The sequence below is a fragment of the Xiphophorus couchianus genome, chromosome 13 (genome assembly GCF_001444195.1).
Source record: "Xiphophorus couchianus chromosome 13, X_couchianus-1.0, whole genome shotgun sequence".
NCBI classification, from domain to species: domain Eukaryota; kingdom Metazoa; phylum Chordata; class Actinopteri; order Cyprinodontiformes; family Poeciliidae; genus Xiphophorus; species Xiphophorus couchianus.
The window spans coordinates 27,824,446-27,835,513 of record NC_040240.1 but is presented as its reverse complement, the minus strand read 5'-3'; the positions used below and the strand labels follow the sequence as shown (position 1 = coordinate 27,835,513).

The 11,068-nt window shown below is 39.3% G+C and overlaps 1 protein-coding gene across 1 annotated transcript in view; it reads right to left on the bottom strand.

The window, feature by feature from the left end:
• Nucleotides 1–15: 15 nt before the first annotated feature.
• The window catches only part of col28a1a (collagen, type XXVIII, alpha 1a), a 37,151-nt gene continuing 26,098 nt past the window's right edge, over nucleotides 16–11,068 (bottom strand). The window contains exons 23-35 of the mRNA XM_028036661.1: nucleotides 9,497–9,565; nucleotides 8,312–8,380; nucleotides 8,148–8,216; nucleotides 7,943–8,011; nucleotides 7,768–7,836; nucleotides 7,495–7,563; nucleotides 7,310–7,390; nucleotides 7,054–7,089; nucleotides 6,941–6,977; nucleotides 6,158–6,712; nucleotides 4,247–4,395; nucleotides 2,914–3,163; nucleotides 16–1,697 (exon numbers count right to left, since the gene is read on the bottom strand). Of these exons, the coding sequence (XP_027892462.1) occupies nucleotides 1,525–1,697; nucleotides 2,914–3,163; nucleotides 4,247–4,395; nucleotides 6,158–6,712; nucleotides 6,941–6,977; nucleotides 7,054–7,089; nucleotides 7,310–7,390; nucleotides 7,495–7,563; nucleotides 7,768–7,836; nucleotides 7,943–8,011; nucleotides 8,148–8,216; nucleotides 8,312–8,380; nucleotides 9,497–9,565 (1,695 nt within the window). The 3' untranslated portion in view covers nucleotides 16–1,524. The remainder of the gene's footprint in view (nucleotides 1,698–2,913; nucleotides 3,164–4,246; nucleotides 4,396–6,157; nucleotides 6,713–6,940; nucleotides 6,978–7,053; nucleotides 7,090–7,309; nucleotides 7,391–7,494; nucleotides 7,564–7,767; nucleotides 7,837–7,942; nucleotides 8,012–8,147; nucleotides 8,217–8,311; nucleotides 8,381–9,496; nucleotides 9,566–11,068) is intronic.

Sequence of the window (11,068 nt, the reverse complement as noted above, 5' to 3'; positions counted from 1 at the left end):
AATAATGAGCATCAATAAATGTCAAATTTCTCGAGGAAATTAATCTGAGATTCTCAGAATCTCAGATTAAAGTCCAGACTTTGACTTGGCCATTCTTGGTACGACTTGTTGCATATGCAACATATTGGATAGACATATCAGTCTTTGATTAATATGCTTATTATTAGCGTTGGATATTGAAAAGAAAAGAAAAGAAAAGGAAAGTAAAGTAAAGAGAAGAAAAGGGTAACAGAAAGAAGTTCATTGGATTTCTTTTCCAGTAGCTGTCACACTTACCCAGACAAGCTCTGACTAGACAGTTGTCTTTGTTGCTGAATCAGTGAGTCTGTCACACTAACAATCAAAGACCAGAGATCTAATCTGCAGCCCAGGAGGGTTTTTTTTTTTGCCAGTATGATGATTTTTTTGGGCTAAGGCAGTCCATAATCACACAGTTTCCCACCACATTTAGCATTTTGGTTCCATAGAACAAATTTTGTTGTGTCGCCTTTATGACTTGTGGAAAACTGCAATCAAGACTTCTAAATAATGCACTACTTTGTGTTGGTCTATTTCATGAAATGCTGATCAAACACAACAAGGTTTGTGTCTGTAACTGACAGAATGTTAAAGACTTCAGCTTTCAGGGAAACATGTCTGTGTCCAAGCTGCTATTGTCAGCATGGCCTTATTTAAAATCTTTTTGTCATTCAGTTACACAAAAATGGCCATTGACTTATTTTATTTATATTTTATGAAATTCCTGTATACCTGATCTAATATGTTGGTTTTCTTTGTTCTACACATTTTTGCAAGCTGGCATTACATAAAAAAGTTCTGTTTGAACTAGACCAAAGACAGATAAAGATGAAGGTTAAAATGAATTACTTTGTGTTTAACTTGACAAGAATTCAACAGATTTTCTTTCCGTGTAACATTCCTGAGATGTCTAGTCCTGAATTTGTGCTTTATAAATATAATTGGAATTCAGTGAAATGTCTTGTAACTTACTGACCCGGCTTAACTCAGCACCATTAGTGGTAAACTAGTGAAGCTTTAGAACCTGAACAAAGTTTTATGTTAGCCTGAATAGCAGGTAGAAGTTGAGACCAAAACAAGCTGAATCTACAGGTTGTATGAAGGCCAGCTCCATGACTGATGAAAAACAAAATACAAACTTGTGCTTAAACACAAATGTTATGAGAGTTAAGGTTCACTTAACTCTCATAATTAATAGCTAAGTCATAACTATGAGATAGCTACTTGTATCTTATAATTATATAATAATTTTTTTTCCCATTACAGTTGTGAAAATGGGCCATGTTACGAGCCTATAGAAGAACCAGTTTTTCAAACCAACAGTCAGTTAACAGCCATGACAGAAAGGAACAAAGAAAGTTCAATGAAATCCGATTTCAGACAGCAGCAACATGTTACCCTCAGCAGTCAGAGGGTATTGCTTCAGGCACTGCTCTTTCACGTTGCTGATATCGAAACTGATGGAATCTGCTGGGCACCACGCCCAACCTTCCACCACACAGTCTGTTACAGGTAGACGCAGGTATTCCGGCAGTTAGCTTCATTCTCAAAGTTGTTTGTGTTGCCCTGACAACCGCCATACCAGAACTGTGCACAGGCGTTGGCCTCCGGGTCGTAGTACCACCTGATCCTGTACTGCCGACACGGACCGGGTTCAAGAGGCTGGCTGCACCCCCCACCTGGAGGATGAAGAAGATGACAACTGTTTTGGTGGATCATCACCATCACAATGTGGCAGGTTAATACGCACATAAACTAGTTTGCAAATTAACTAGTAATATATACATTGGTCTAGATAAACCTATAGTCAACTACACCACTGCTCAAAAAACTTATTGTTCACTTCCCATTTCAAGCACTTTACAATTCAATAGTTGCAGATTGTCAAACCAGTGTGGTAGTATGCTTACTTTAACTACACCTCTGCTCCACAGTCACACACGTAAAACTGGTTGTAGTAAATTACCGGCTCAGTTGGCAGTAGATGCTTGGTGAACTTACAGCATATCTAATAGTGCTGGACAACAAATCAATAAATATGTATATCATGACAGACACATGAGCAATATCAATACATAATGCATCTGATAGAATAGTCAAGATTCAATGTATAGAACGTTCACTGAACTCTGATCCAGAACCACACAGCATTTTGGGAGATGTAGGCAGAGGAAAGACTTTAAAGTAAAAATACATCCATTATACACATTTTGAGTATGACAAAAATATTATACTTGCAACATTCTTGTCAAAAGTATGACATTGTGACAAAATTGTTTTTTTTTTCATGATTCGTGATTTTAAAAAAATAAAAATCACAAAACAAAATAATGAAAATATGATTTCTAAACCTGAAAAAAAAAAAACTGTAAAAATGAATCATTAACCCAGACATTTCCAGACGTCTGCAGTTCAACCATTTACTGCAGTTCCTTTGAGCGAACCACAAGCACTAGTCCAATCAAGTTTATTTGTATGGAACATTTCAGCAACATGGCAGTTAAAGTGCAGTCATCAATTATGAAAAAAGCAATAAAGATTACATTTTGTCAAATGCCATCATCAGAACCACAGGTTCTGGTTCTGGGGATGCAGAGTAGACTTGAGAAGTCTGGAAGAAAAAAATGATTTTTGTCTAAATGGTGCCGTTTCATCTCGATCACAAATCTGCTTCAGAATATTATTCTCCAGGACTGTCAGTAACAACAGTTCTCTGGGCTTCAGAGTTGTTTGCTCCTCCGTGTATAAAGTACATAAAGCTTTGTGGCCATATATGTTTCAAAGCTCAATCTGTTCAAACTTACATAAAATCTCTTCAGATTTTCTGTTTCTTTTCAGGCATGTGAATTTAACCAGGGGTGTGACATGCTAGTGTGTGGTGATTCTGCTATTTACCTGATACAGGTGTCTCAGTCAGAGTTGGTGGTGGAGGGCCAAAGGTTGTATGAAAGCTCTCCACCTCACCTGGCCAGTCAGTCGGACTCTGCCACTGCACCACAGAGTTCTGCCCTGGGCCCGGCTCTCTCTTCTCACCATGAGGCATAGATGATAGATCTGGCTGCTTGTTGGACGGCTCCACCGTCACCTCAGAGTCAAACTGGTTCTCATGAGGCCACAGTGACTCAGTGGGCTGTGGAGCAGGTGGCTAGAGAGAAACGGATGAGCAAAAGAAAAAAACAGTCAGGTTCTGATTCATCATGTCAATCAGAATCTGTGTGTGTGGTTTGACACACACACATGAATTCTATCATCACAGCACTTCATCCATGGATAAAATAGCAACAGAGTCACAAACAGGCCCTGCCTGTTCACTGACTGCGCCCTATTATTCTTGCTTTTGCACACCATCTGCTCTCTTTCTGTGCCACACAGGTAGGACAAGAGCAGAGAAAAGTTTCTTGGTAAAACTTAATTTTGTTGGATTAAATCATGCATCAGGTTTATCAAATTTCCATATAATGGAGAAAACAGGCCAACAGTGATGTTCCGTTTACAGTTTGTTAGACAGTTTTCCTGGTGTAATTTGATCTGTTGACTGCACCCACCATCCAATAAAAGCGCCATTGCAGGATGCATTTGTTGTAGTCACCTAATCACAGTTCAGTATTTGCAGATTCCCTTATTTGCGGATTTTTCAGTGGAATTGAACTCCAAAGTAAGCTCAGAAAATTTGCTTATTTGCAGATGTTTGTATGCATGAAAAATATTGTAAAGGAAATGCAGCTTGGGAAGCTGAAATACCCAACCGCAATGTTACTTGCAGAGCAGCCAATCAAAAAGCCCCAGTCATTTTGCTTGGTGCTGATTGGCTGTACCCCTAAGAGCCAATCAGGGGGTAGGGAGGACTATTGACGTTAGCTTCTGTGGTGGTGCAGAGATTGTTTCCACTGGGCGTATTAATCCAAATCAGAAGATATTTGGTGTCTAATTATTAAAATGCATAAAAATAAAACTCACTAACAGCTGAAGGTCCAGACCCAGTGAATGAAGCAAAGTGTAGAACAAGCAGCTGTTTTTTCTTCTTTTTTGTTTTTTGTTTTTAACCATGCTGTTCTTCCTGTTTTAAATCATTGAGCAATTTCTTCCTAAAGAACATCCATGTTGTGACTAGTGTTCTGTTCAGTAAGAGTCAGCTAGATAGCAAATTATGATTTCTATTAAATTATAGTTTAATCGTACAACACATGATAATAAATGGTGATAATACATAATATGACAGCAATGTTACCCTTGTGTTTTTTGCTTCTGGGATCTTTTTAGACTCGCCGTCTTCTGGTCCGTTCGGATGGGTTTCCACAGATGAAAACAATGATTTTGGTCTAAATGGTGCCGTTGCATCTCGATCACAAATCTGCTTCAGAATATTATTCTCCAGAACTATGTCAGAAATGAGAAAAAAAAAGTTGTATCAAAAGAAAACACATTTTGTTTCTCATGACAATAGTTAGGGTGAAAAGATGTGCAACTCTGCCGTAAAAAATAATAGACCACAACGTGATGTTTTAAATAATGCCAAAATTCCTTCTAAAAACAAAGCAATAATTTATAATGTAAGGCCAGAAGGCAGCAGACCCCAACATGAACATAAAATAGATGGTTCAGGAACCAGAGCTCCTCATTCAGAACATCAATGTCTCCTTCTGACTGAATTCACTAAGGACATTTACTGTTAAAACAAAAATTTGAAGCATTACGCATTGTTAGTTATTTCAATGCATAATGAAATAACGCATTGAACCAATTATGGCCTTTTATTCACAAGACTTGTGAATTCCATATAATTACAAAGACAAAATCATTAGTATAACGACATTTAGGACAGCTACATCCAGCAAATCCTTGGTTTACAAAGTGCTACTATAATAAAACTGATACGTTTAAATTAATTACGAATATAAATACTCTACGTCTGTTTGCTTCTGGAATGTGTGCCTTGTGAGAGATGCTTGCAGGAAGACATCTAAGTGTGTCAAATTGGGAGCTGATACCAGATGGTCTGCAGCAAGAGTGAACTGACGTGGCAGAATAAACAATGGATGATTAAGGGTCGGCGTTTATGAACCAGAGACAGAGGAACTGTACATGAAACCACGGATACACAGGACACAACATTGTTCTGTGGGCTCATCAGTTCCTGCATTGCTTCTATAAAAGGAAGTAAACAAGAACTTTGAACTTTGCACTCTACATTACAGCGGCTTGTAGGTGCAACACACCTGTGACTCAAGAGAACAGAAGAAGCAGCTACGCTATGTGATTAACTCAAGATAACCAAATAGGCTATGTGATTAGGATCACCCTAAGGACATAAAAAGAAAGGGTCTGGGAGGAGCTGTAACTAAAGCACGCTCCTGTCCATTCTCCTTGCAAGTAAATCTAAAACTCACTTGTCTCTCTCTTCTTTTTCAGTTTGAGAATGCTTAGGTAGATGAACCTGACAAAAACCTCCAGAGAAGAATGCTTGAATGTTTTTAGATCAAAAAGAGGAATTTGTTAAAGGAAGGGCTTTGAATGAGAAAGATGTTCAAAGTTTTGGTAGTTTAAATATACCACTATGCATGCTACTGGTAAAGTTGCTTCCATCTTATTCAATGTAAAAGATCAGATTCTTAAAAATAACTACATTAAATGCTCAAAATATGGAATAACCAAAATAAACTCCTGATTACTCCTGTTGGTCTTCTGTCTGTAGTTTTCTTAGCTACACCCAAAGTAAGAACTGATTTGCATGAGAAGTTTTTAACAACTGGACCATATTCTCTTGTGAACATCTTGCAAAACAACTGATTACATTTTACATGCTCTTACTGTTTACATGCAGTGTTGTGCTGACTGAATCAGACGTTTGCTTGAAATCTGAGTTATTCCACCTCTTACAACGACAATGAAAAAGACTGAAGTTGGGTCTGTCCTATCAGACATCCTCTGCCTGATGCATCACAGCAACAACTTTCCAAGGAGCTCATTGATTTTCACAACCTTCAAAATAAATCTGGTGCATGTATGTGATATTTACGTTTGATTGTATTGTTTGTATGACCCTTCTAACTAATCTCATATATGAACTTCAGAAATTGTGTCTTTTTAATAGTCAACACACTTTAGAACAATAACAAGGAACTGTTGTGTATTAACTCACCAGGCAGCAATAGGAAGTCATCAATAATGTAGACATGTTCTTCTTTAGGATCAGAGGCGACAGTCTTCATCTGACTCAGGAACTCTTCATAAAGAGGATCAGTCTTGTTCACCACACCTATGATCAACACCTCAATCCCCTCTGCATGGCCTTCTGAGGCCGTCTCTTTAAACTGCACCAGATCACTCTGATCTGACTGAACATCCGTTAAAACAACAGCCACTTTCCTCACATGGCGTCGAGAGTCTCTGAACACCTTCCTGGCTTGGAGCATGGCGCTGCCGGTGAAGGTGCCCTCGCCCAGGTAGGGCATGGCTCTGACAGAAGCCTGGATCTCCTCCCTGCTGGGCTGCTGCTGCAGGCCGACCACCACCGTGCTCAGATGGCTGTAGAGCACCACCCCAACGCGGCTGGCCTCCTGGCTCACAGTGAACTGGTCAATAATCGCGTTCACAAAGTCCTTAACCACCTCAAAGTTTTCTGGCCCCACGCTCTCAGAGCTGTCAATCACAAATACCAGATCTAGTGGAATCTCTCTGCACATGACGCCACATCCTAGAACAAGGGGAAGGTTAAGGGTTTAAAACCTTTATGTACACAGAGAAGGTTAGATATCAGCAGTTTGTATCGCTCTCCTCTGACTTATACAGAAAACATCAAGTCATAATTTATATCTTTCTGACCTTACTATACGGTTTATATTATAGATCAGTTTTATGTACTTGAATATTTCCTGCTAGCACAACAATAGTTATTTAAACATACACCCCTTCAAAGTTTTACCAAATATTTCCTTTATGATCTGGATGACTTCATCTCTCTGTGGAAGAGAAACAAAAAAATGTAAGAAACCCAGAAGTCCATCATTAAGTTGTTTGTCCCAGTCTGGTACTAACCGCAAGTCCTGGCTCTCCTTTTTCTCCAGGTCTCCCCTAGAGGATCAGAATATGGTTATGTACGATATCATGACTGGAATATAGGCAATAAGAAAATAAAACAAAGTTATAAATTATGTGGAAAAACACAAATACATACCAATCAGAAATTTTAGGAGGTGTATAAAATGAATAAGTGTAGAAAACAGCCTGATATCATAGATTGAATAGTGATTAATAAACTGGCCCTTTAAACAAACTGAATCTGTCATGTTACCGGTTTTCCAGGAGAGCCAGGTGGTCCAAGGTCCCCCGTGTCTCCCTTTTTCCCCACATGTCCAGGAGATCCTTGACTACCCTGTAGCATAAAAGCCTTAGTTAGCATTTTGGAGCACTGGCAAGTGAACGCAGTAGAGGTCAGGTATGAACTTATTCCCACCTGCAGCCTCAGAGTTACTGTACCTTCTGTCCTGAGAGATCCGCTCCTGGAAGCCCTCTTGGTCCCGTTGGACCTTGAAAACCAGGCTCTCCCTGGAGATAAAGATGGATGAATTGGTCAGACTGTCCAACGCATCAGATCACATGGAAGACTGAAGGTCAATGGGCCAAACTGAAAAATGATTGACTCAAAATGTCAGAATTCACCACCCTGATTGGGTCCAAAGTTCTGACCTTTTCTCATAACAACATCAGACACAGATGCTCATTCAGATCCCATTACTGTTTCCTTCATACCTTTAGTCCAGGTAGTCCTTCTCCTGGAGGCCCATGCATGCCAGGTGGGCCAGGCTGTCCTGTAGAACCCTGTAAACCAAAGATATTAATGAAACCATTAAATGGATTTCTAGAACTTTAAAAATCAAATGAAACACTTCAAAGGGACACACATTTTTGTTATTCTCACTCTGACCTTTGGCCCAGGAAGTCCAGTTCCAGGAGGTCCTGGTGGTCCTGGTGCACCCGATAAGCCTCTGTCACCCTATCAAAAAAAGTCAACAAAACAACAAAATTTGATCACATCCACTTCATAGGCAGCTCAACTCTCCAGTATAGTAGTTTGTAAAAATACTTTCCAAACTTTATTATAGTTTATGAATTTATAAAACACAGCTCACCGTTGCTCCCGGTAATCCTTTTCCTTCAGGCCCCATTTCTCCTCGTAGTCCAGTCAAACCTGGCAAACCCTGGAGATGGAGTCAAAGATGTTTAGACATAACCTCTGACACTGTAGGTACTAAGCAAAACATAACTTTAGTACACCCCACTGTTCTTCTATTACCCGAGGTCCAGGCACAGAGTCTTCCTTTGGCCCCGGTGGCCCAACAGGTCCAACACTACCTTTGTTTCCCTGGCGATGGAGTAGGAAGCAGTCAGAATACCAACATGAATCAACAGATCTACTGCAGATCAAAGATAAGAATGCAAATGGCCTGTTCTTGTATAGCACTTCTTCAAGTCCAGAGGACTCCAAAGAGCTTCACACACATTCACACACTGATGATCATCAGGGCTTTGCCTGCTGGTGGTTTGTCCTCTGACCATCACCAGCAGGCAAGGCAGGTGAAGTGTCTTACCCAAAGACAACGTCTGAGACGGACGGAATGGGAAGGTGTTGTTATGATAATGTGCTGATGGGGGAGTGCTGGAAAGAGCAGGAGCTTCTTAAAGAGACAGAGGCCAATTCAAGGCGTCAAACTGTGAAGTTTAATTTCTTTTAAGTTAAGTTTGATATATGCAGTATTTTTTCCTGGTGTTAACATATACACAATAATATATACAATATTTCCCCCTTTAATGAAAAAAAACTAAAAGCAAACTTAGACAAAACACAAAGGAAAGCAGGCAGAATTCAGAGTGAGAGCAACAGTGGAGTTTAGTAGAATGAAACTCAGACACCTAAATAAGTATTATTAATAGAGTGTGCTTACCATTAGTTGGATTTGCTTAAAATCACAGTAAATCCAATTAATTCTGCTCTTTAATCTACAAATGCATTTTCCTTTCAAATTAGGCTCTGATTAACAGAATAAATGTTTGCTGTGAGAGGAACATGTAGAGGTACCTGAGTTAAGCTGAAGAAATTCCAAGAAAATATTCTTGATTGGGACATGGCTAATTCAAGTATAAATATGCAGCTCTGTACGTACGGGATGGTCATCTGTTTTTTTACCAGTTAACCAGTCAGTCAGTGGATAAGCAGGTGAGGAAACCAAACTGTTTGCCAGGCAGAACCAGAGCAGGAGAAGCTAAAGGCCCCCTGTGAACAGGCACCTTGTTGTTTGCCTGCCAATTGTGAATAAATCCTCCACAAAACTGCATTTTGAAAGTTTTGGACCTCCTTTATACTGAATAAACTACAAATGCATGATGGATAAATTGAGTTACATTTGCCTTTAGTTTCATCACTCTTAAGTTTTTTTGTTTTTCATGGGTAAATAATCTCTAGAATCTGTGAACATATTACTTTGGGTCCAATTATTCCCACTCCAGGCTCTCCAACAGGTCCCGATGGTCCCACAGGGCCCGGCTCTCCCTGTCAAGAACAACAAAACCAAAAGGATTCATGACAGGAAAAACACATGTACCAAAACCACCTGCATAAAGGTTGGCAATTCTATATAAATGCAGAAATTACCATATCAGTGTTATAACTGGGAAGGTCGTTGTTCATACCAAATTTTTAAAATATATCTATTTATATTTTTAAAAAATCAACCATTTGGTCAGGGATTTAAGCAGTTAAAATAAATTATACTGTCACTGATTCTGTGTTATGATTCTATGGCCTTTCACCTCTAAAAACACATACTCATGTCATTTGAAGCCAAATTGAATAAGGCAACACTGAAAATAAAGAAATCCTAACAGTCCTATTGTTAAGTCAGTGATGGCTGAGATAAGTTCACAATGCATCAGAGACCTTTGCATAACATTCAACTTACATCAGAGGGAACAAAGTTAATAGTTTCTTTTGACAATCATTAGATGTGTAAAACAATAACTAATATGAATCTTATTTTGAATTAAAAAAACATGTCTATGTTTTTACTACTGTCATTGTTTGGTGAAATGGGAAATATGCTACACATTTGGGTGGAATCATGTAGAAAAACAAGTAAGGTGTTTAATTATGACCTTTTTCTGATGCTCAGAAAGTTTCCTTGAACCCTTCAGTAGACCTCTGCTTCAACACACCTGAGTCAAATAATCAGGTGATTAGCAGAACTCTGGAGGGCCTGACTGCACTGAGGAGGTAATGCAGCCATTTGAGGTGTGTTGAACCAGGGACATATCTAAAAGCTGCAGGGTGCCAGCTCTGGAGGCCTGCATGTGAGGATCCCTGCTTTAAAGCAGGGTTTCCCAACCCAGGTCCTGAAGCCACACTACCCTGCGTCTTTTAGGTGTTTTCTTGCTTCAGTCCAGGTGATTTCAATTGGCAGGTGTTTGCTGAACTGCATTTAGCTGAATCAGGCGCGTAGTAAAGCAGGGAAACATCTAAAACATGCAGGGCAGTGAGCCTGAAGGACCAGGGTTGGGAAACACTGCTTTAGAGTATTCTGACATGTGATCAGACATGTGATCAACGCATCTGAGTGCAAAATGCTGTGGATGGATGTTGGAGCTAGAGAGGATTTTTTGTTTACCATCACAGTAAATCCAATTAAATTTGCTCCTTAATCTACAAATGCATTTTCCTTTCAAATGTAGCACCACTTCAGGGGAAATAAAAAGGCTTTCATGTATAAAAGAATTGACTGCCAAAGATGTATTGTTACAACCACAAATATAAATAAATTAAATACATAGCTTTTCTCTCTTTTTGTGCTGAGTTTTGATCTCGAAGGAACATTAAAGGCCAGAACTTATCTACACCATTGCAGTTACGTTTGTGAAATGTTTGTATTTCTCAATAGTAATCTTTGCAGTATCACATTTAGAGCTATCAGCGGACAGAAAAACAGGCAGACAGCCAATAGCGGAATTCATCCACTTTTGCTCATATTCACTCCTTACATAATTCCTTAAATTCCATTAC